At 34.9% G+C, this 26,508-nt stretch overlaps 1 protein-coding gene across 2 annotated transcripts in view; it reads left to right on the plus strand.

The window, feature by feature from the left end:
* The window catches only part of LOC100032993 (disintegrin and metalloproteinase domain-containing protein 2), a 139,716-nt gene that overhangs the window by 102,447 nt on the left and 10,761 nt on the right, over positions 1–26,508 (plus strand). For both annotated transcript variants that reach the window (XM_007476385.2, XM_016431196.2), the window contains 2 exons: positions 13,311–13,388; positions 13,618–13,732. In XM_007476385.2, coding sequence (XP_007476447.1) covers positions 13,311–13,388; positions 13,618–13,732 — 193 coding nt within the window. The remainder of the gene's footprint in view (positions 1–13,310; positions 13,389–13,617; positions 13,733–26,508) is intronic.

Raw genomic sequence — 26,508 nt, forward strand, 5'->3', positions numbered from 1 at the left:
CAATACAATAGAAATGACAATACTCTCTAACTTAATTTGCTTGTTCAACATCATACCAATTTCAAAGAGCCTTAGAAAAAATTATAACAAAATTCATCTGGAAGAATAAAAGGTCAAGAAGATCAAGGAAATTAATGAAAAATATGAAAGAAAGTGGTCCATCCTTACCAGATCTCAAATAATCATCAAAAAAACATGGGAATAACTAAGAAGTAGAGTGCTAGATCAGTAGAAAAGATTAGGTACACAATTCATGGTAATAAATAAGCACAGTAATCTCATGTTTGTAAACCCAGAGATCCAAGCTTTTGGAACAAGAATTCACTATTTGATAAAAAATAAAAACTGCTGGAAAATTAAAAAAATGGTTTAACAGAAACTAAGTGTTGGCTATCAATTCATGTTAAATATGAATCAAAGTTCAAGATGGTTATGTGATTTTGACATAAAGGCTGATACCATATACAAATTAGGAGAGCATTAAAATATTTTACCTTTCAGATCTATAGATAAGGGAAGAGTTTATAACCAAACAAGAGATAAAGAACATTATAAGACATAAAATATTTCATTTTGATTATGTTAAGGAGATCTTGCACAAACAAAACCAATGCAAACAAGATTAAAAGGAAAGAAGATAACTGTGGCAAACAATTTTATAGCAAATTTCTCTAACTAAAGCCTCATTTCTCACATATATTGAGAATTGAACCAAATTGTTAAGAATACAAAGTATTTCTTAATTGATAAATGGTCAAAGGATATCAGCAGCCAGTTTTCAGATAAAGAAATCAAAGTCATATGAGAAAATTCTCCAAATCATCAATTAGAGAAATGCAAATTAAAACAACTCTACAGTACCTCCTCCCACCTATCAGAACTCTACCCACAGGAATATAATACTGTGTACACGTTTTTACCCAGCAAAACAGCTACTAGGTCTGTATCCCAAAAAGATTAAAGAAAAAAAGGGAAAGAGCCAATTTGTAAAAAAATATTCATAGCAATTCTTTTTGTGGTGGCACAGAATTAGAAAAGGAAGGGATATCCATCAACTGGGGAATTACTAAACAAATTGTCAAAAATTATTTTAATGTAATATTATTTTGTTATAAGAAATGATGAACAAGGGAATAGAACTAAGACAGCAGAAAAACTACCTGCACCCATCTGTTCCTTAAAAAATTATTCTCCTAGCAGTTTTGATATAACACTACAAAACAAATTTTGGAGTTGCAGAATGCACAAAAGGACATGGTGAATTGATTTTTCAGGCCAAGATAACTTAGAAGTCAATGAGCAGTGAATAATCCACTAAGGCAGGTAGCACTCCTGAAAACTCGCACAGTCCTTGGGGACAATTGAATCAATGGCAAAGGCTTTTAGAGCTCTCAGCCAGGGATGGTAAAGGGATCAGACAACTGGTCAGAAGGAAATTATAGGAATCCCTTTGCTATATTTGTGTTCAGGACTCTTTGCAGGTATACAAAGAACCTGAAGCTTGGAATCATGTTTTTATTACTATAGAAATGGAGTGAACCTGTAACAATTTCTAAAGTTAAATTATAAGAAAATAGCCTAGAAAATTAGCATTCAACAACAGCAAAAGTTCAATATACAAAGATTTTCTGTGGGCAGAAAAGATCAAAACAGAAAATCAGAAGACAACAAAGTCAATACTGCTGAATCCAAAGACTCTTAAGAAAAATATGAATTGATCTCAAGCCAAAAAAAAATACTCAAAAGGTTAAAAAATTATTTTAAAAAATCAAATAAGAGAAAAGAAAAAATGGGAAAAGAAATGAGAGTGATACAGGAAAATCATGGGGAAAAAGTGTAGATAGCTTGGTAAATAAGGCACAAAAACAATATCTTAAAAAACAGCATAGGCCAATTGGTAAAAGAAGCACAAAAATTTTCTAAAGGAAAAAAAAAACATTTAAAAGACAGAACTGACCATATAGAAAAAGAAATGCAATAATTCACCAAGGGAAAAAAATTCTCAAAAAGGAGAATTGGCTAAATGGAAAAGGAGATACAAAATCTCACTGAAAAAAAATTCCTTAAGAATTGGAATTGGTCAAGTGGAAGATAATGACTTCATGAGACATCAAGAAGCAACAAAATAAATTCAAGAGGATGAAATAATAAAAGAAAATGTGAAATGTTTCATTTGAAAAACAACTGATTAGAAAATAGATCCAGCAGAGATAATCTAAGAATTATAAAATTACCTGAAAGCCATACCCCAAGAAAGAGCTTTTCTTTCAAGAAACTATCAAGGAAAACTACTGTAAAATAGAAATAGAAAGAATTAACAGATTACTTCTTGAAATAGATCCTAAAAAGAAAACTCTCATGAGTATTATAGCCAAATTCCAGAACTTCCAGATCAAGGAGAAATATAGCAAGCAGCCAAAAAAGAAATAATTCAAATATCATGGAACCACAGTCAGAATAACACAATATTTAGTGGCTTCAAGATGAAAGGATCAGAGCACCTGAAATATGATATTCCAGCAGGCAGAGAAGATAGGACTACAACCAAGAATTAGCTACACAGCAAAACTGAATTGTCCTTCAGGGGAACCATGACTATTCAAAGAAGTAGAGGATTTTCAAGCATTTCTTGTGGAAAGACCAGAGTTGAATAGAAAATAATTGTCTCTCAAATGTATGAGTCAAGGGAAAAACAAAAAGGTATATAACAAAGGGAAATCATAAGAGATTAAATAATGTTAAATTATCCATACATGAAAAGATAATATTTGTAACTCCTAAGAACTTTATCATTATCAGAATGGTCAGAAGGAGTATACATGAAGGGCAAAAGTGTGAATGTAATGGGATGTGATGATACCTAAAAACGTGAGATGAGAAAGAGGAATGCATCATGAGATGGGAGAAGAGAGAAATAGAATGGAGCAAATCATCTCACAAAAACGAGGCATGAAAGAGCTTTTATAGTGGAGAGGAAGAAATTGGAGATGAGTATGGGAGCACTTGAAACAATCTCATCAAAATTGGTTCAAAGAGAGAAGAACATACAGACTTAATAAGGTATAGTACTCTATTTTACCTTTCAGGAAAGTAGAAAAAGAAGAAGATAAGAGAAAGGGGTTGATAGAAGAGAAGGCAAATTGATGGAGGCAAGTGATCAGAAGTGAAACACTTTTAAGGATAGACAGAATAAAAGAGAGAAGTTTAAATGAGGAAAAATTCAGGGTAAAATACAATAATCATAATGGTGGAAAAAATTTTAAGTCTCTTTAATAAAGGTCCCATTTCTCAAATACATAGAGAAAAGAGTCAAATATATAAGAATACAAGTCATTCCCCAACTGATAGATGGTCAAAGATATGAATAGGCAGTTCTCAGATAAAGTAATTAAAGCTATCTCTAATTATGTGAAAAAAAATACTCTAAATCACTATTAGAGAAATGCAAATGAAAACGACTCCGAGGTATAACTTCAAACCTATTGTGAACTTTAAATTTCTCCACCCTACTTAGATCTTACTTTATGGTGAAGATAAAGTTGTAATCTCCTGATTGAACAATGAAGGTACTTAGTTCTTTATAGTGAAGCTAGAACTTCAAACTGAGTCTATTTTTAGATCTTAATACAAAAAGGTGTTAAGTAACTATAAAGGTTAAATTAATCACAAAAAGGTTAAGTAACTAACAAAAAGTGAACTTAACAAAGAAGTGTTAAGTAACTCAAAAGCTATAATCTAATCAAAGAAGATGAGAACTAAAAAATGGGCAGTCCTGGAGAAAAGCCTATGATGTGATTGGTAGATGTGAAAATTTAGAGGAGGGAAAATTTAGATTCCTGATTGAACAATGAAAAGTCCCCAACTCATAGTGAAGCAAAAACCCTAAGCTAGGTGGTCTATTTTAGATCTAATACAAAAAGGTGATAAGTACCTATAAAGGTTAAATTAGTCACTAAAAGGTCAATCAACTTGCAAAGGGCAAGCTTAGCAAAGAGATGTGAAATATTCAGAAGATATAATCTAATCAGAGAAGGTGATAAAAGAAGATGTGAACTAAGAATGGACAGTCCTGGGGGAAATGTCTACTGTGATTGGTAGATATGAAAATTTAGGGGAGGTGACATAAGAGAAATTTCTCTTTAAAAGGAGCTCTCTTAGTTCAGGGAGTTTGCTGTGAAGGTTGGAGTTTGGAGTTAGTTTGGAGGAGCTGGCTCTCTGAACTGAGTTCAAAAGTTGAGGATTTCAGTGAAGGACTGGAGTTTTGCTTGGGACAATCTTGTGATGAGTGATAAAAGACTGACTAGTCTCTCTTAAGGCTCAGGCCTAGCCCATTTTGCCTAGGCCCTTCCTACTATTTTTCTCTCTTCTCTCTGTCTCTCTCTTCCCTTAATTCCTTCATTGGCATTAATTAAAATCTCCTCAGCTGACTTGGGTATTTTCATATTTGGGAATTTTCCCATGGTGACCACTTATTTTTTTATTTAAATCAAGACACTAAAAATTATCTTTACAGTTTTGGAAATTCACAGTCTTGAAACCCACATTTTCGCGGTTACAAAAGGACTCATGATGAAAAATGCCATTTTCTACCAGAGAAAGAACTGATGTAGCCTGAATTCAGACCAAAGAATGCTATATTTCATTTTCTCCATTTTTAATTCATGTTTTCTTTCACAAAAGGATTAATAAGGGGAAATGTTTTACATTATTGCACATGTAATGCCTTTTTCTAATTTCTTACTCTCTCAGCAAGGAGGGAGGGTAGATAATTTAGCACTAAAATAAAAAAGTTAAAAATTATTTTTACATGTAATTAGAAAATAAAGATAAAATCAGTGATGAATGGGATAATTTTAGAAAGATTTGCATGAGCTAATAATGCACAGTGAAGTGAGCAGAGAACATTGTACAAAGTAACAACATTATATGATGAAAAAATAGTGAATAATAGTTATGATTAGCCATATAATGTTCCAAGACCTCTCTAAAGGACTCAATAAAAAATTCTATCCACTTCCAGGAAAAATTTTTTTTTTCCATGAATCTGAATGCAGATTGGAGCATACTATTTTTTGCTTTGTTTTCTTTGTGATTTTTTTGGGGGGATATTTATCTTTTAACGATGACTAATACAGAAATATATTTTGCATGATCACACATGTATAACTTATATAAAATTGCTTTCAATGTGTCAGGGGGAAGAGAGAGGATAGAAGGAGGAAGAGAACTTTAGAAATTTTAGAAAACAAATGCTAAAAATTATTTTTCATGTAATTGGAAAGGTAAGATAATATAAAAAATATATATTGGCATATTTTCCTTTCCCTATGCCACTTCAATCTTTTATCTCCTTGGGATATATGCACACTATTTGGATCACTAGATCATAGGATATTAATAGCACAATTTCAAACAGCTTCGTACAATGTTTGAACTAATTCATATTTCTACCAGCAATATGTTAGTATTCTTATATCACAATCCCTTCAACACTGACTGTTCTAATCTTCTGGGTATGAAGTAAAACTTAGGAGGTGTTTTGATTTGTATTTTTTATTATTTGTGATTTTACCTATTATAAGGTTGTTAATAGCTTAAAAATCTCATTTTAAAAACTGTTTGTTCATAACTCTTGAATACATGCACAGTAGGAAATACCTCTTGGCCTTACAGATTTGTTTTACTTCCTTTTATGTCTTAATATCAGACTACTAAAAGTGATATTTGATGCAATATCAACTCCTGTAAAGATCTCATCCCTGGTTTTCTTAATTGCATTGATTTTGGTTGTACAAAAACCTCAATTTTGTATAACTAAAATTGTGTTTTATCTTTTGTAATTGTCTCTATTCCTCTGTTGTTGTTCTTAAAAGTTGTCTTTTTAGTGATAGCTGCAAAAGACATCTGATGTAATTCTCATCAAAAGAAACCCAAGTGACTTTCTTTGTTGACTATTTGGAATTTTTCAAGAAGCTATCATGTCACCTGTGAACAAAAATAAGTTAGACTTTTCTTTGTATGTGTTTGCACCTTTCTTTCACTTTTCTTATTGCTATTAATAATATCTCTAGAAGTATGTCAAATAACAGAAAAGAATGGAACATAATGACATTTATTAAGTACTTACTATTTACCACTATTTTAGGCACTAGGATTACAAATGGAAAATCAAGACAGATAATCCTTTCAAAGAACTCTTTTTCCAATTGGAGAGACATCATATATTCAGTCAGTGAACAAGTATTTATTCAGTGTTGAGTGTATACCAGACACTTTTCTAATTGCAGAGGATATAAAAAAAAGCATTAAGAAAATCTCTGATCTCAAAGAGCTTGCTTTAACCAAAAAGCTTATTTTAATCAAGGTGACAACATGAAAAATAAGTAAATACATATACAGTAGAGTTGTTGACAGACATTTTAGAGAGAAAGACCTCCTGAGAAATGTGTTATGAGCTAAAAATTGTGTAAGTCAGGGAAATAGTGTTAGAGGTGATAGGGGAAAATATTTAAGGTATAGAGGGCAGTCTAAGCAAGGGTACAGAGACAGGGATGGAATAACATGTCTGAGGAACTACAAGAAAGCCATAGGATGTATAGAGAGGATTAAAATATAAGATGACTGGAAAGGCAAGAAAGAGTCAAGATTATAAAGAAGTTTAAATGATAGTTATTTATATTTGATACTGTAAGTAATATGGAAACACTGGAGCTCCCCAAGCAGGGGGGAGAGGGAGGATATGGTCAAACTTATGCTTTAAAAAAAATTGCAGTGCCAGCTAAGTGGAGGATGGATTGGAGTTGGGAGAGACTTGAAGCAGGGAGAATAATAAAAGACTTTCAATTTCAATAATCAATGCAAGAGGTAATGAGGAGTGTAGCTATGTAGAAAGAAGGAAATATGTATATGAGAGATGTTGTAAAGGTACCAATGTTAAGATTAGATGTGTGAAACAAAAGGAGGGTGAGGAGTTAAAGAGAATAAGGAAAATCTTTATGAAGAGAATGGTGCTTTATATAGTTTGAAGGAAAAGAATTCTGAGAAACAGAGGCAAGGAGGAAATATAATACAGGCATGGGGGACAGCCAGTGCAAAAGATATAGAAGATAGGGTGAAATGGATAAGGAACAGAGAGGTCAAGTTGGCTGGATCATAGAATGAGAGAGGGGGACCATTGCCCATTGAGGCTTTGAAGATAGGTTGAGGCAAGGTTTTATAGGGTTATAACAGTATATAAGAGTTTACAATTTATTCCAAGGGCAATAGGAGACCACTGGAGTCAACTGAGTAGGAAAGTCACATGGTCAGTTCTAAGTTTAAAGAAAATTACTTTAGCAGAAATATTTAAGATAGCCTTGAATTGGGAGAAATAGGTAGGGAAGTCAACTAGGAGACTGTTGCAACAACCTGGATGAGATATGATAAAGACTTGAATTAAGGTGGGTATGAGTGCAAGGAAGGGGGTGGATATTGTTCAATTGACTGTATATGTGGAGTGATGGACTGTGAGGAGTCCACAATGCTACCAAAGTTAAAAATCTGAGAAAGAGGAAGGATAGTGTTTCCTTCATCAGAAATAGAGAGGTTTGGAGCAGGAAGTTTAGTGAGAAAGATTTTTATTTTAGTGTGATTTAAGATCTCTCCAGTATATTCAGTTTGCCAAGCAACTGGAAATGTAGGATTGAAACTCAGAGGAGAGGTTAGAGCTAGACATGTGTATACTTGTATAGAGATAATAGTTAAACCTATGGGAGCTTAAATGGTTAGTATGAAAATAAATATGAAAGTATAAGAGAAGAGGGCCTTGAACAAGACCTTAAGGAAAGCCAAGAGTAAAGGTGTATGATATGAATGATTGAATCATCAAAGGAAACAAAAAACATAGAGGCAATTCAGGAGAGTGTAGTTAATACAGCCCAAAGGAGAGTAGTATAAATGTGGCTAATTTGACAAAAAAGGAAAATGATAATTATTGGAGGGAATGTGGGAGAAATGGGATACTAATGTACTGTTGGTGGAACTATGAACAAATATAACTATTCTGGAAAGCAGTTTGGAACCATGTCCAAAGCAGGTATAAACTTGAACTAACCCTTTTTGACCCAGCCATACCACTAACTAGGTCTCTATCCCAGAGATCAAAGAGAGGGGAAAAGGACTTAGTACAAAAACATTTATAGTAGTTATTTTTGTTGTGGCAAAGAATTGGAAACTGAGAGGATGTCCATCAATTGTGAAATGGCTGAAGAAGTTGTGGTATAAGAAATAATGAACAGAATAATTTCAGAAAAATCTGTAAAGTCTTACTTGAACTGATGCAAAGTGAAGTGAACTGTGAAGATTAAATTTAACTCTCCCCTGATTGTGAAGATTAAATTGTAGCCCCAGCACATTTTTAGATTTAATCACCAAAAGTGTAAATACCCTACTTAAAAGATGAGTGGGGAAATCTGCCCATTTGTAGACTTAATCACCAAAGATGTAAACACCCTATTCACACTTGAGTAGAGGAGGTCTGTGACCCATGTGTGCAATAGTGGGTGACAAATCAGAATTAAACTGACTTCCCCTGGGTGGCACAGGCAAGTTACAGCCTCACTCATGACTCCAGGGTTTCCCGACAGGTGGCAAACAATCAGTCAAAATAAATAACAAGAGGAAGACAGCTTCATCATTACTGCCATGGGACTGCTTTGCATCTGATAGTTGCTCCACCATCCCCATGTTTGGTTTTTATTTTTATACCTATTTTCTTGGCAAGTAGTTATACATAATCAAAGAGAGATAATTGGAAAAGTGACACATTAACTTTTTTTATTTTTTTAAAACCCTTACCTTCCGTCTTGGAGTCAATACTGTGTATTGGCTCCAAGGCAGAAGAATGGTAAGGGCTAGGCAATGGGAGTCAAGTGACTTGTCCAGGGTCACACATCTGGGAAGTGTCTGAGGCCAGATTTGAACCTAGGACCTCCCATCTCTAGGCCTACCTCTCAATCCACTGAGCTACCCAGCTGCCCCCGATTTTAACAAAGCACTTGATTAACATTCTATATTTTTGTATTGTGATTACAGACAGCATACAAAATAACTGATTTTATCACAGGTGGCTTAATTTTCTCATTATCCTGTGAGAAGTTTTGAGCTTACAAACAAGGAAATTTACTTATTACTTTTAATAAAGTAGAATAATTAACCAGAAGTTCTTAAAAGACAATTCAACAATCATACCATTGAGGTTGAGGGATACTGAGAACACAATTCAAATTTAGATTGGTCATTTCTCAGGGTTTTTACTAGAGAGTTCCTGAGTTACTGATTTGTGTAATTGAGTCACTGAGGCATATGGAAGCTTGATGTACATATTATATGGGCCTTCATGATTGATTTGTATGCTGGCTTCATGAGAATGTTTCTGTGAATGGGAAAGTTTTGGACTTGGCTTATAGCTGCGGTTTTGCTGGGAATTATGTACATAAGTAAAAGTTAACCCATGATAGTCTTTTGAGATAGGGTTTGAGGGTCTGATCTTTTGGTGATGTTTTAGAGAATTAGGGTACAGGTGTTTTGCTCTTGCATTATTTCTTTTGAGACTAGGGGGAATAATAACCATGTCAATTCATAGGTAAGGGGCATTGATGAAAGAGGTCATGTAAAGGGGGACTGGGTATTGTAAACCTTAAAATTCCTTAGACTTATAAATGTTGGAAATTTCACCATTGGGAAATTTCATACTTGGAAAATTTCTTACTGATAGTCTATTGGAATGTGAACCCCATTGGCATGGGAGGTTCCTCCTCCTCCCTTCTTAAGATTACTTTAGGACAGAAACCTTTTGCTGAACAATGGAAAGGACTTTGACCTATGCTTAAGCATAGAACAGGAATTTCTTTGAGTCATGATCAGTCTTTTAAAATGATTTCCTTGTCACAGTGGGCAATCACATCTCATCAAGGACCACTCTGTGGTCTCTTCAGCTATCATGCATGACTGTCAAGGCGTCATGGCCTGATGGCTCCCAGCACCTGGCCAGTCCTAAAGCAAAGCTTAACCTGTGGTTGGTAGACATAAAATTAGGGGAAGGCATAGGAAGTGATGCAAAAGAAAGTGTCTTTAAAAGGGAGTTACAACTTCCTGTGGAGAGAGAATCATCTGATATTTGTGGGAGAATCTTCTGAGATCTTCAGCTGAAGAAAAACCTGCTGACTATACTTGAGATCCTGTTCCTGGTAAGGCTGTTCTTAAATATCTTCCTTTGGACTGACTTGTGGTAAATGAAAAGGCTGACTACTTTCCTGGATTTACTGAAAAACCAGCCTCAGGAGAGACCAACCTCTTGAGAGAGACTTCCCCAGGTCCTCAGCTTTGCCGAAGTCCTAAGGAATAACTATCCCTGCCTGGGTTGAGCCAGGGGCGGGGAGTAAATTACTTAGTGCTTGAGCTAGATATCTTACCCTATCCTCTCTCTGATTTCCTACTTCATTCTTTCTATATTTTGTAAATAAAATATAAATAAATCTCTTTGGAATAAATTAAATTCCTGGCTACCCTATATTTAAATATAATTCAGTCCAACCTTTTAATATAATTAATCATTTTTTTCCTCTTACAGAACAAAAACAAGAGAACATTTTACACAGTAATAGCAATGTTGTACAATAATAAACTTTGAATCATTTTATTAGCAATATGTGACAGTTAAAAGAGTGGTTGGCATAAACTGTGACCATGAAAATATGGTTTCAAATCAAAAATATAGTAGTCGCCATGGGAAAATTCCCAAATATTAAATATACCCAAATCTGCTGGGTTTTTATGAAGATTTTAATTAATACAAATTAAGGAATTAATGAAAGGGAGAGAGAGAGTAAGAGGAAATAATGAGAAAAGGGCTAGGCCAGCATAGGCTTAAGCTTTAAGAGAGAGATCAGTCAGTCTTTAATCAACTCACCACAAGATTTGTCCCAAGCAAGATTCTAGTGTTCAGAGAGACCCACCAGTTCAGCTCCTCAGCTCCACTAAGTTCAGCCAATGAGCCCTCCAATTCAGCTTTGGCAAGCTCCTCCTCTCAGAGCCCTTTCTGATCTCCTTTTAAAGAGAATTTTCTCCTATGTCACCTCCCCTAAGTTTTCACATCTACCAATCACAGTAGATGTTTTCCAAAGGACTGACCATTCTTAATTCACATCTTCTTTAGTTCTCAACTTCTCTGGGTAGACTAAAATTTCTGAGTAAGTTCACAGCCCTTTTCCCCTTGCAAGTTTGCAAGTTTCCTGACCTTTATAGGTACTTAGCACCTTTTTTGTATTAGATCTAAAAATAGACCCAGCTTAAGGTTTTTTAGCTTTACTTTAAGTATGGGTTAAGTACTTTTCATTGTTCAGTAAAGAGTTTTCAACTTTATCTTCCCCTAAAGTATGCTTAAGTATGGGTGGAGTAGAGTTCTCACATTCCTGATCAAGTACCTTCATTGTTTAAAATGGGGAATGGTCTTAACCAAATTTTCTGAAGTAGGGTCTGAGAATTTTTAAGATTCACAAATACAAAGATCCAAGATAACTCTAAGGGACTCATGATTAAAAATACTATCCAATGCCATAGAAAGAACTGATGGATTCTGATTGCAGACTGAAGAATATGATTTTTCACTTGATTTCCTTCATGGAGTTTTCTTTTATGTGCAACATGTGTCTTCTTTCACAACATAATGAATATGGAATATGTATAACATAAAAGTTATATAAAATAATATAAGATTACTTGGCATCATGGGGAATGGAGAAGGGAAGGTGAGATAATTTGGATCACAAAATGTCAGAAGACATGTTAAAATTGTCTCTACATTTAATTGGGATAATATAATATTCATGGAGTAAAAAAAACAATATGATTTACTCTCTAAGGATTGGGGGCTTACTTTTAAATATTATATTCCCTTTCTACAGACCCTCAGAATGGGAAACGACTTTTAGTTTTATCAATAAGGCAATATGAAAAACAAACACATATAGAGTGATTAGCAGGGAGAAGACAGACAGAGACAGCAACTAGTACAGGAATCCCAGAAAGAAGAATATCTAGGAGTACATTATGGTGAAGAGTATTTAATAAAACTTACTGAAAAGGATGGAGCCTGAGAAAGATCCTCATATTTGATATATCAGGGCTTTAAAACCTCACCAACAAATGAAGAAAAGCAGAAATATCAAGTATATCATTTTCAGACCATACTACAATAAAAATATATCCAATGAAGAGTCATTGAAAGACATTAAAGTTAATTGAAAACTAAATAATCTATTTCTGAAGAATAAGTGGGTCAAAGAACAAATTGTAAAAGCAATCAATAATTTCATGGAAGAGAATGACAACAATAAGAAAATATAGCAAAATTTATGGGATAAAGTCAAAGTAGTACTTGGGGAAAATTTTAATGCTTACATCAACAAATTAGAAAAAAAGTCAGTCAATGAATTGGGCATACAACTAAAAAAGTTAGAAAAAAGGCAAATAAAAAACCTTGATGGGGGAAGCTGGGTAGCTCAGTGGATTGAGAGCTAGCCCTAGAGATGGGAGGTCCTAGGTTCAAATCTGGCCTCAGACACTTCCCAGCTGTGTGACCCTGGGCAAGTCACTTGACCCCCATTGCCTAGCCCTTACCATTCTTCTACCTTGGAGCCAATACACAGTACTGACTCCAAGATGGAAGGTAAGGGTTAAAAAAAAATCCTGACTTAAATACCCAATTGGAAATCTTGAAAATGAAAGGTGAGACTAATAAAACAGAGTTTAAAAAAGCTTATTTTGTGAAAAAAAGACCAAAGACCAAGAAAATAAATAAACCACTGGTTAATTTGATTTAAAAAAGGAAAGAAAATCAAATTTCCAGCATAGAAATGAAAAGGGTGAATTCACTACCAATGGAGAGAAAACTAAAGTAATTATTGGGAGTTATTTTACCAAATTATATGTCAATAAATTTGATAATCTAAGTGAAATGGATGAATATTTTAAAAAATATGAACTACCCAGATTAACAGAAGAGGAAATTTCATTTAATCTCTACTTTTGAAACAATACAAAAGGCCTCTCAGCAGCATAATCATCAACCAAGAGATGAAACCTCCTAAGAGGTATTTCAACTATAACAGAAACATGAGTATCTTCTCAACTTACTTGTTTTGAAGTTCTTATGCTACTTTCTTGTCCTTTTATGTTTTGTTTCATTTAGTTAAGCATTTAAATATGTGTAAACTTAAATGCTTCTTACAGAGAATCATTTTGAACTATCACTCATTCATTTTAATTTTTAGATTTGTTACAAACGCCAATGTGTTCCAGTTGCTGCCCTGGGATATAACTGTCCTGGTAGTAAATGCAGCTTCCATGGGGTAAGTGGGAATGGCTTTGAGAAATTTCATAAAACTCTGTAAACATGAAATTGGACTAACCACTCTTTGTTATTATAGTAGTGTGGTTAATGAGCATGTTTTAGGATTCTAAATATTCTCATTACAAAATTCCTTTATAAAAATGTGGAACATAATATCTTAAATATTTATCTGAAAATTTCCATTATGAGATAACCAGTATTTCCATCACTTTTTCACTTGGTTTCAGGTTTGCAATAATCGAGGAAACTGTCACTGTGATGATGGGTGGCTCCCTCCAGACTGCAGCACTCCCATTTCTGGAATAGGAGCAAGTATTGACAGTGGAATCCATTCAAAATCTGGTGAGTATTCAAAATAGACCCACTAAAATTTCCATTTCTTTGCCTTCAAAGGACATTAAAAATATTACTTATTCATTTGTAACCATTAGAAAATAATTCAATATTACTTTCTAAAATGTTTGAAACAATTCACAACTTTATTAACATATATGGGCATATTTTTTGTCGTTGCTCTTACTAAAGACATTCTAATACTTAAATTTTGCTATTTCCAAGTTAATGGTCATAAAGTAAAATTTCAGAATTGCTTCAATTTGTATTTTCTCTGCTTTTCATACTTTCAAAAATATTATGTATTCCTTTTCTTGAGAATTGTCTGTTTTCCTTTCATTCTGTTTGGCATTTTACACTATAAGGGCAGAGAAAGCTTCCCACTCATTTGATTTAAATTTGGTAATTTTTGATAGTTTTTAAAATAGCATAATGGATAAATGATATTCAGAATGTAGGTCTTCTGATTGCTAGATTATTACCTGAGTTTGACATTGATTTGTACATTAAGAGATTTTTTGTTTTTGTGTGGGATACTCCATACTAATTGCGGTCATCTTTTTTCTATTGCTTATTTTGTTTTTTTTTCACAATTACATATTACGTTTTTTAACATTCATTTAAATTTTTTTTTGTCATAAAAAACCCCTTACCTTCTTCCTAAGAATAGATACCAAGGTAGAAGAGTGGTAAGGGTTAAGCAATGGGGTTAAGTGACTTGCTCAGGGTCACAAAGCTAGAAAGTATCTGAGGCAAAATTTGAACCCATGACCTTCTGTCTCCAGGTGTGGCTCTCTATCTACTGAACCACTTAACTACCCTGAACAATCATTTAATAAGTTTTTTGACTCCAAATTCTCTTCCTTCCTTCCTACTTTCCTTCTCTCATCCCTCCTTGAGAAGACAGTCAAGCTCATATAGATTATACAGGTGCAGTCATGTAAAACACTTCCATATTAAAGATGATGTTAAAGAAAACATGGACAAAAACAAAAAATACAAGAAAAACCTCTCCCTCAGGACTTTTATTGCTAATAACATCTTTATAGGTCCTTCTACTTTAAGACCTCACTTAGGTCAGAGCTCTTTAAATAGCCTTTCTTCTCCCACTCTGATATTCTGTCTTAGTTCATGAGGAGTGACAGATAATCCATACTGTTGGGTTCTTGGGCATTTGTATTTTAACTCTCCTAAGTAATGTGCATTTTAACAGGGTCTCTCTAAAGACAATATGTTAACTTAAAGGAATAATTCTAATAATAAGGATTTCTGGTCCTGGGTCAGACCAATGAAAGAGACTTTTGTAGGAAAAAATAAATAAAAAGGCTCATGTTACATAACAGGAAATAGAAAATACCCCTTAAGCATGTATATAGCCTTAAGATTCAAATATTTTATCAAGGACTCAGATAATTTCTGATAGATGAGTAGACAGAAAATAAATATTATAAAATCTGGAGTTGCAATCATAATAATTAAAATAAATCATAAGGTTGCTAGTAGCTTTAATAATTTAATTATTTCAAGGTAGTAATAGTAAAGAGAGGGAAATGTGGGAAAGAGGTAGAGAGTATCTTAGCTCACTACCCTATTTGCCCTTCTGATGGATTGAAACTTACCACTGACATGAGTTTCTTCAGGTTCCTACCTCTAGCCAGAAGAGTGTGCATGAGAGATATCAGAGCCGTCGTTTCACCTTATAAGCAATTTTCTCCACGCATTAGTTCTCCCACTTCACATTTCAGGAACCAATCATAGTTTCTTAATTTGCCCAGGGAGGAATCAGTTTCCCGTCTCTTTGGTTTCAACTTCCTTTTTCTGAGAGCCTGTCAATATCTGCACATCTCAATTGTCTTTGACCTCCAGGTCACTTATTGATGATGTCAAACAAAGCAACATAATGGAGAGAGAAATTCCCTTCCCAAGATTCCCCCCCTCTATGATTCTACTGGGAGATGAGCATGTTGAAATCTCCCAAATTGAGTGTTTTGGGAGATTAACATGCCTAGTCTCTCCAGTGAATCATTTCTAATAACCAGGTTATTCCTCTAAAGATTTTCTTACTAGAGGTGTATAGAATATTGCACTTTACTTAGAGGGAATTACAATAATTGGGGGTAAGAGGGAAATAAAAGAGAAAAAAATAGAAATGATGATTAGTAGAAGCATTGACAAAAAGTCAATAAGGGGGCATTCCCCTTTGGCATAAGAGTTTACATTCAGAATAAATATATTCAATTCCCTTGAGTTCAGTTCATTATATTCCAAAGTTCACTCTGGATCTTTTGATGCAGTGTGTGGTGTCTGCAAGCTTTCTTATGGCACCTTCTCCAAAAGATCTGCTTTCTTGATTTGGGGTGTTGGTGAGTTTCTTTTCTTAAAATTTCTCCAAAAGATTTTTAAACCTTTGACTTTAGGATAATTATACAATCTCCCCTGAGGATGGTGTTGACCAACACCAGAATCACCCCAGGATACATGACTGAGTTATGAGATATATGAATCAATTGTCAAAAGAAAACCAAAATGACCAAAAAAAAAGAGAAAAAATTTAAATTGAATAAACCTTGTAACAGGGGAACAAACTAAAACAGTTAACTTCAATTAGGCAATGGAGTCCAAGTCCCTTATTATTCTGAGTACAACCATTCATCTAGATTTCTTTGGTCATGCTTCTGGGATCCCCCATATTGAGGGGGGGTTGCCATACTCAGCACAGTGAGGATAAATCCCATATTGGATGTTTTGGTGTGAGTTATGATTTGCCTCATTTGAATTACTATTCCTATTTGAGTTCTTATTATTGTTATTATTCCTCAAGCTTCTATTTCTATTATCCTGATTCCTCTTCTTACAATTCATAATTATATGATGATCCATCTTTCCTCAAAAATAACATGTTGATGATTACTTCGTGAATTCCTGTAAAGGGCCTATGGCATCTCCCTGTTTTGCAGATGCTTTTTAAAAATTTTCACTTAATGCATCTATTCTTTTCATTAATCTCTCCACTAAGTCAGTATTCTCTTCATCTTTCTTTTCATGTCCATCAAAAAGGTAAACTGCCACTCTTTTCAATTCTGAGATGTCCATATTAGCCCAGTTTGGACCTTTTGTCATAAAATAGTTTGTAATCACCTTGCAACTGTTTTTTTTTTACAAATTGTCTCCTGATTTGTCTAACATTTCTTTCCCTTGGAAGATCTAGGTCTACACATCTGCCTACCAGCTCAATAAGCCTATTCATAAACTGAGAGGGGTTTTCATTATCTTTCTGCTTTATAAGTTCAAATTAAGTCCATGTCCTGGGCCTGTCAGAGCAAGCCCTCATTGCTTTTAGTAAGGCATTCCTAGCCTGACAGAGTTGTAAGTAATCTTCCTCTAAATTTGGGTCCCATTTAGGATCTTCATTTATAGGGTGTGAAGCAGATTTTCCACTTCAAGTTACCTGGGATTATACTGGTGGTAATGCTTTCAAACTTATTAATGACTACAATGGGATCATCCTCAAAGGAACGGTTTTATTTTCTTTGAATCTCTCAATATCTAAAGGTTCATCACACAATAGTGATTTCACTATATAATGTTCATCTTGTTCTGCTCACTTCACTCTGCCTCAGTTCAAATAAGTCTCTCTCCCTGTATCTACCACTCTTTACCCTGTCCCTACTACTCCTCCCCCTTCACCCATTCTACAAAACCCAAACATTAAGCCAAGCAGCAGTAATCACAGACAATTCACATAAAGGCCTATTCCCTCTAAGGGATGTTACCACTTATAATAAATGAGGGAACTTAGTAAACATTAGACATCATACACCTTTCTCTCCATAAGATATTGACTAATTTCTCATCTATTTGAGAGATGAGGCCTCTGTCAGAAACACTTATTATAATTCCCCCCTGCCTAGTTTTATGTTTTCCTTCTAATCTTTGTTGCATTGGTTTCTGCTTGTGCAAACCCCTTTAAGTTTAATAAAATTGAAATTAGCCATTTTGCCACCACAAAAAAAGGTGTTGTAAATATTTTTGTACCAATAGTCTTCTTTCATTGTCTTAGTGTTTTCTGGGATATAGACATAGTAATGGTATTACTAGATCAATGACTATGCACATTTCTATGTAATGCTCTCTATTTCTTGTTTGGTCATAAATTCTTCTTTTATCCAGAGATCTGACAGTTAAATTATTGCTGCCCTAATTTGCTTAAGATATCACCCTTTATGTCTGAATCATGTACTTATTTTTAACGTTATCTTGTTATATGGTATGATATATTGATCTATACCTAGTTTCTCTTGGCTTAGCCACAAAATTTTACCTTATCCATAGACCTAAAGGCAAACTATTCTATGCTTCCCTAATTTGTTTATGGTATCACTGTTTATGACTAACTCAAGTACTTATGTTGACCTTATCTTGAACAGTGTGAGATGTTAATATATCCTTGGTCTCTGCCCCTGAATTTTTAAATTTTCCCAACATTTTCTGTCAAATAGTGAATTTTTATCCTTAAAGCTTGGATCTTTTGATTTATCAAACACTAAATCACTATGGCCATTTATTACTAGGTATTATGTGCCTAATCTATTTCACTGATCCACCATTAATTCTTAGCTACTACCAGGTTGTTACGATGATTACTGCTTTATAATACAGTTTAAAATCTGGTATTGATAAGGGTACGTTATTTAATTTTTCCCCATTGATCCCTTTGATATTTACGATATTTCTTCTTCTGGATTAATTTTATTATTTTTTCTAGCTCTATAAAATAATTTTGGGCAGTTTGAATGTTACAGTACTGAATAAGTAGATTAATTTAAGTAAAGTTGTAATTTTTATTAGATTTTTGCTTGACCTAAGAGCAATTAATGTTCTCTCATTTGTTAAGATGTGACTTTTTCTGTATGAAAAGTAATGTAATTGAGTTCCTACAGTTTCTGACTTTGTTTTGTAGACTCCCTAGGACTTTATATTATGTACCATTAATTTAAGTGGAATTTATTTTTCTATTGTTTACTGCTAAGATTTGTTGATAACATATAGAAATACTGATGATTTATATGGGTTTAATTTATATCCTGCAAGTTTGCTACCATTGTTAATTATTTCAACTATTTTTAGTTGATCCTCTAAGTATAGCATTATATTATCTTTTGTTACAGACAAAAGAGTAGTTGCCATAAACTGTGACCACAAAAATATGGTTTCAAGACTTTGAATTGCCTAAACTGTAAAGAAAATTTTTAGCATCTTGATTTTATATCAAAAATAAGTGGTCACCATGGGAAAAATTCCCAAATATGAAATACCAGTCAGCTGGGTTTTATGGAGATTTTAATTAATATAAATGAAGGAATTAAGGAAAAGGAGAGAGACAGAGTAAGAGGAAATAATAGGAAAATCTAGGGACTAGGCCATGGCGTAAGCCTTTCTTTTTTAAGAGAGAATCTAAGTCAGTTTTTAATCACTCACCACAAGATCTTTCCAAGCAAAACTCTGGTGTTCAGAGAGACCCTCCAGTTCAGCTCTTGAGCTCAACTAAGTTCAGCCACCAAGAGAGAGCAGTTCTCAGTTCCTGACCTCCTTTTAAAGAGAATTTTCTCTTATGTCACCTCCCCTAAATTTTGACATCTAACAATCACAGTAGACATTTTCCAATAGGACGGACCATTCTTAATTCACATCTTGTTATCACCTTCTTAATTCACATCTTGTTATCACCTTCTCTGGGTAGACTAAAACTTCTGAGTAATTAATATCTCTGCTAAGTTTGCCCTTTTAGTGATTAATTTAACCTTCCTAGGTACTGTGAGATTTAAAATAGTTGAGGTCCTAAACTACAGTGGTTAAAATAGTGGAAGATATAAATTGTGATAGATATAAGAGAGGGTGAGTAAATTTGACCGCAGAAAATATGTTTCACTACAGTGTCTTGGTTTTAAATCAAATATAAGGTGGTCGCCAGGGAAATATTCCCAATTATTCAAATACCCAAGTCAACTGGATTTTATAGAGATTTTTAATTAATAATATAATGAGGAATTAGAGAAAAAGAGAAAGAGTAGGAAAGGAATAATTATGAAGGGCCTCAATCCAATATGGCCTAGACCTGAGTCTTAAGAGAGAGAATCAGCCAGTCTTTTAACACTCACCACAAGATCTGCCTAAACAAGGATTCTAGTGACACCAGGCCAGCTCCATCTCAGCTGACTTCACTAGAGAGCCTTCCAGTGAGACCTCCTTAGAGATTGTCCTCCAAGAGCTTCCCTTCTCCAGAACCTCTCTCAACAGATTCTTCCCAAGCGATCCTCATCAGAGATCCTCCAAAAGTAATTCTCCAAAAAAGACTGATTGACTGATTCTCTTTCTTAAGACTCAGGTCTAGGCCATATTGGATTGAGGCCCTTCATAATTATTCCTTTCCTACTCTTTCTCTCTTTCCTAATTCCTCATTATATTATTAATTAAAAATCTCTATAAAACCCAGTTGACTTGGGTATTTGAATAATTGGAAATATTTCCTTGGCGACCACCTTATATTTTATTTAAAACCAAGACACTGCAGTGAAACATATTTTCTGCTGTCAAATTTACTCACCCTCTCTTATATCTATCACAATTTATATCTTCCACTATTTTAATCACTACAGTTTAAGACCTCAACCATTTTAAATCTCGCAATTTATGGCAACCTCACGAAGTTGGTGAGAAACCATCAAAAGACTTCTGTGAAATCTCTTTCCTTTATCTCTTTGCTTTATTACTTGCCTATCAGTCAGTTTTGTTTTCTTTTTTAACTTGACTTCAAATTTACAGCTGCAAGAACGGGTGAGTAAAATAAAAAAAAAAAAAACCTTTTTGATTCTCCTTAATTTAAGCTGTTTTAGATCTTAGCAACAGGGCCCTAAAGTCCTGGCTGGGAGAACGATTTCTAAATCCTTTCCTTTAGGGAACAACTGCCTAAATTAAGATTAAGACAAAACCTGGGGAAAGTTCTGTCCTTGTCCTTCTCCCCACGTGTTTACTTTAGAAATATGTGGTTACAGCCAGTTCACAACATACTTAACAACTGGCTATTCAGCTCCATGACCAACCTTGTAAAATTTGCATTCATTTTCTCTCTAAAATTTCTCATACCATGGGATTTATGGCAAAATATAATCAACACAGTACTCCCCCTTTGGATTTTGATTGTTATAGATGTAATATGGTATTTCTTTACAAAACCCACTTCTCAGCCAAACCAACCAAGCGTTCCTTCTACTACTCGACAATATGCAGAACTAAATACTCGGCTTGAGCTTATAGAGGAAGGTCAGGGAGAGATTGTAGCTTTTATGAGAAGCATTAAAAGAGAATTAAGAACATTATCAGAAACTCTGGGCACAGCTCCTCATGCCAACTTGACCTTAGAACCCCCTGCTTCTAATGAATCCACCCCTCCCCCTGCCTCCTAGGCCTCAGAAAACCCACCCACTCCTCCCACTGCTCATGCTTCCTACCCAACATAATCAATTGTAAGTTCACACCCCACCCACGCTTCCAACCCAACACAATCAACTCTAAGTTCACACCCTACCCATACTTCTGATCTTAATCACCTTACTGATTCCTCCAATCCAAACACCTCTGTATCCTTTCACACTTCTTCCTTGGCCCCTCCTTCTCATCCTACACAATCTACTTTAAGTTCACATTCCAACCTAAATTCACACCATACCCCTGATTTTTTTGGCACTATGGGACAACAAACCCTTCCTTTTAATGTGCCCAACTCTTCTATTTCTCAGACTTACCCAATTGAAAATGGAGCAAGAAGCCTAGAAACAGGAGTACCAAATAATTTAGAAAGTTTATTTCCTTTAAGGGAAGTACCCACTTTTAATAAAAATGGAAACTTGATATCTGTAAGACATCATACACCTTTTACCCCTGAGGATTTAAAAAAAATTGAAGGAAGATATGCCATCATTTGAGGATGAACCAATATTAATTATAAAAAAAATTAGAGAACATATTCAGAACTTTTGACCCCACTTGGTTGGATGTTGAGAATATATTAGAAGAATTATTAACAAAGAGAGAGAAAAATAATATCGTCTCTCTGGCTAATCAAAAATGAGGTAGAAGAGGACATTATTGGCCAACTGAAGATCCACATTGGAACCCCAATGTTGAACTAGATTACACAAAACTAAACCAGGCCAGAGAAGCATTATTGACAGCCATGAGAGCTTGCTCTGATAGACCTGAAAAATGGTCAAAATTTGAAAAAACCCGACAACATATTAATGAAACACCCTCCCAGTTTATGGACACTTATTGACATAGGGAATACATATATGGACCTTGATTTATCCAGAGAAAGAGACATTAGACAAATACATAGGCAATTTGTTAAGGATTGTTGTTCAGTGGTAAAAGACTACTTTAGAACTAGCTGTCCTAATTGGGACTCTATGGACCTTGATGAACTAAGGAGAGTAGCAACCTATGTTTATAAAGGTCGTGTAAAAAGACCTGAGGAAGACGATACATCAGTAGAAGATTTAAAGAATGAAATTGAAATGTTAAAGAGACAATTGAAAAATAAGGGAGAGACTATAGCCCCTTTGTGGGAATTCACAAATAAATCAGTAACTTGCCACTTCTGTGACAAGAAGGGCCACAAAATGATGGAATGTAGAACCTTTCTTAAGATGATTGGAAGGAATACGCAGTTTAATAATAGCTTTAGAAATAACTATAGAAATGATGATAATGGTCATAGAAACCAGAAGAATTTTAGAAATTCTAGAAATTCTAGAAATTATAATGATGATTATGGAAATAACTATAATGAACATAGAAATAATAACTTTAGAAACCAGAATTATAGAAATAGGAACTGGGAAAATAATGACAATGCTCCAAATGAAGAAAATGATAATACCCAACAACAACAAAATATAAGAAATGGAGCTCGTCCAAAAAACAGTCAAGGTGCCCTTCAGCGGGGTGCCCAAGGAATGTCCCAAACACAATGATGGCATCTGGGGGGGGGGGCTGGGGCACAGGAATCAGAGGATACAACCTTTGATTTTCCAGACCCTGATGTCCTACTACCCATTGTCCCTATCCACTGCCCTCCCCATACTAATGAACCCCATGTCACCTTAAAGGTGGGTAATACTTATTATGATTTTCTATTAGACACTGGAGCTACCAGGTCTGTATTGAAGAATGTACCAGATTTAAATTGTTATTCCATTGATTCACAAAGTGTAGTGGGGGTATCAGGAATACCCCAAAGAGTTGAAAAACTTGCCCCTAGAATGGTGTCTGTGGGACCCCTAGAGGTACAACATTCCTTTCTTTTGATGCCTGAATCCCCTTTAAATTTGCTGGGGATAGACCTTCTATACAAACTCAGAGCCACAATAACTTGTTCACCAGATGGTAATTTATCATTGGAAGTACCAGAGGAATCTTTAAATTTACTCCCTGTACTTCTCTCGGAAAACCAGGAGGCAAAAGAGCCTTCCACTTTTGAAATACCTAAGGATATACTGGAGTCTCTTTGGGCCACGTCTTCTTCCGATGTAGGTTTACTTAAATCTGCTGTTCCTGTGCAGATAAAAACTAAATCTAGCCAACCTACTTCCATCCCTCAGTATCCCCTCTCAAAGGAGGTGATTGAGGGTATTACACCAGTTATTAACTCATTAATTGATCAGGGAATAATAATCCCTTGCAAATCTGAATACAACACGCCCATCCTGCCAGTTAAAAAACCAAAAAGAGGGCCCGATGGCAAGCACCTCTATAAATTCGTACAGGATCTGAGGGCGGTGAATAATCATGTTATAAAGAGACACTCCGTAGTTTCTAACATAAATACTATTATTTCCTCTATTCCTAGCACAGCTACATACTTTACAGTAGTAGACTTGTGTTCAGCTTTCTTTTCCATACCTATACATGAGAACTCCAGGCATATTTTTGCTTTTATCTGGAAGGGCTCACAATATTCATGGAGTTGACTGCCACAGGGTTATGTGGAAAGTCTGAGTTTATTTGAGCAAATTTTGAGCCAAGACACAGACAATATAACATTTAAAAATAGTAAATTAATAAAATATGTAGATGATCTACTCTTGGCTTCAACAGACGCAAAAACATGTCAAGAAGATAGCAAACACCTTCTTTTGGAATTGTACAAAAGAGGACATAAAATTTCGAAGGATAAAGTTCAGTGGTGTCTCCCTAAAGTAGAATATTTGGGATTCATCTTGACTGCTGGTGCTCGTTATATTTCTCCAAAACGAATTGAGAATATTCAAAATTTAAGTGCTCCTACTACTAAGAAACAGTTGAGAGCAATTTTAGGAGCAACAGGGTTTTGTAGACAATGGATTCCTTGCTATGGGGAAATTACTAAACCCCTTATAGCATTAACAAAGGATTCGGTTCCTGAACCCCTCAAATTAGAGCCTGAACACTTGTCAGCTCTATCAGATCTAAAAAAGGCTATCATGTCTGCCCTTGCTCTAGGCATCCCAGATTACAACAAGCCATTTACTTTGTATGTGCATGAGTGAAGAGGAGTAGCTTCTGGCGTGTTAACTCAGACTTTGGGACCTTCTCAGTGCCCAATTACTTATTATTCTGCTAAATTGGACCCACTAGCAGCAGGAGCACCACCATGTCTTAGAGGAGTAGCTGCTACAGCCTTACTAGTAACAAAAACTGTTGATTTAGTATTGGGATGTCCATTAACAATAATGTGCCCACATGAGGTAGAAGCATTATTGATAAAACATAGAACACAGGCATTCTTGGATCAGAGAATTACAAGCTATGAAATAACCTTATTAAATAGTGAAAACATTACTTTAAAACATTGTACTACTCTTAACCCTGCCACCTTGCTTCCAGATTTACCAACTTCAGGAGAACCATTACACAATTGTGAAACATTAGTGTCCATGGCAGAAAACCCTTGAGATAATCTCTTGGACACTCCCTTAGACAATGCAGATCTGATTTTATTTACCGATGGTTCCTCTTGGAGATTCTGCTTTTTCTTATATAGGGGTTTTCTCCCATGTCACCTCCCCTAAGTCCCTACATCTACCAATCACTGTAGATGCTTTCCAAAGGACTGCCCATCTAAATTCCTGCTAAGTTGACCAATCTCCTCAGTAAGTCTGAACCAGAGAAAACACAGCTGAGTCGACTAATCTCATCAAGAGAAAACTTGCCCGACCCTTTTAGGTACCTAGCATCCCATTGTATCAATTCTAAAAACAGGCCTGGCTCAAAGAACTCCTTGCCTTATTATAAGCATGGATCCAAGTACTTTCATTGTTTAGCAAGGAGTTTTTTTCCCCTAAAGCAGTCTTAAGTAAGGTTGGAGTAGAGGTCCTCTCATTTCTGATCCTGGCGAGTTCTCACATCAAAATGGGGAATGTTTCTCAGTAGGGAATTTGTTCCAATTAAGAATTCCCTGATGGGGAAAATTTTAACATTCACAAGTCTGAGAGATTTCAAGATTTACAGTACTTAGCACCCTTTTGTATTAGATCTAAAAATAGATCTAGCTTAAGGGCTTGGCCTAACTATAAGTATGGGTTGGGGACTTTTTTCATTGTTCAGTAAGGAGTTTTACAACTTTATCTTCCCCTTAAGGTATGCCTAAATATGGATGGAGTAAGGTTAAGTTCTCAATACATTCCTGACCAAGTACATGCTTTGCATTTCTGGCATGGATGCTTCCTGATCATACAGTGTGATCCTTTTGATACTTTGCTATCATCTCCCTGCTCATGTTTTAACTAAGGTTTTAGCATCAATATTCTTTAGGGAGATTGGTCTATATTCATGTTGGCAAACCTATGGCACATGTGCTCAAGGTCCACATCGCCTGAGGACATTTTTCACTTCACTCATTCCTCTGCCCACAGCACAAAGGGAGTGCTTTCTCACTCTCCTGTCTGGGGTAATGGGGCAGCTCACATGTGGAATTAGGGTATAATTTGGGCACTTGGTCTCTAAAATGTTTGCCATCCCTGGTCTATAGTTTTCCTTCTCTGTTTTTAGCACTTCCTAGTTTAGGTATTAGGACCATATTTGTGTTGTAAAAGTAATTTTGTAGGAGTCCTTTTTTGCCAATTTCCCCAAATAGTTCATATGTTGTTAGGCTTAATTGTTTTTAAATAGTAGAATTTAGTTGTGAACTTATTTTGCTATGGGAATTTTCCTTTAGGAAGTTAATTGATGGCTTGTTCAATTTCTTTTTCTGAGAGGGTTATATAAGTGTTCTAGTTCCTCCTCTGTTAATCTGAGCAATCTATATTTTAGTAAACATTCATTTTGCTTATTTGTCAAATTTATTGGTATAGTTTTATTTATTAATTTACTATTCCTCTGTTACTATTGTTTTGTTGTTATTTCCATCTTTAATTCATCTATCTTTTTCTTTTAAAATTGTATGCTATGATAACTAGACAAGGTAAGCCTTCTTAACCTGACCCCAGGGCTTTTTGATTGTTTCCAAGTAATTTGTGTTTTTGTTGGGACATTTATGCTTCAAGCTTCAATCAAATGAAATGGTGGCCGGGGAGGTCATGAATTACATTACTACTGCATTATCCTTGGTTGTTCTGCTTCTTTTCAGGCACTTTTAAAAAATCTCTGCCATGTTTAGCATTGATTCTGTGGTGTTATTTTTGATTGTTTGTAGAGAAGTTTGGAGAGCAAAGTAGTCTCATCCTCTACTCTGCCATAGTTTGTTCTTT

This window comes from Monodelphis domestica, chromosome 1 (genome assembly GCF_027887165.1).
Source record: "Monodelphis domestica isolate mMonDom1 chromosome 1, mMonDom1.pri, whole genome shotgun sequence".
Lineage (NCBI taxonomy): Eukaryota > Metazoa > Chordata > Mammalia > Didelphimorphia > Didelphidae > Monodelphis > Monodelphis domestica.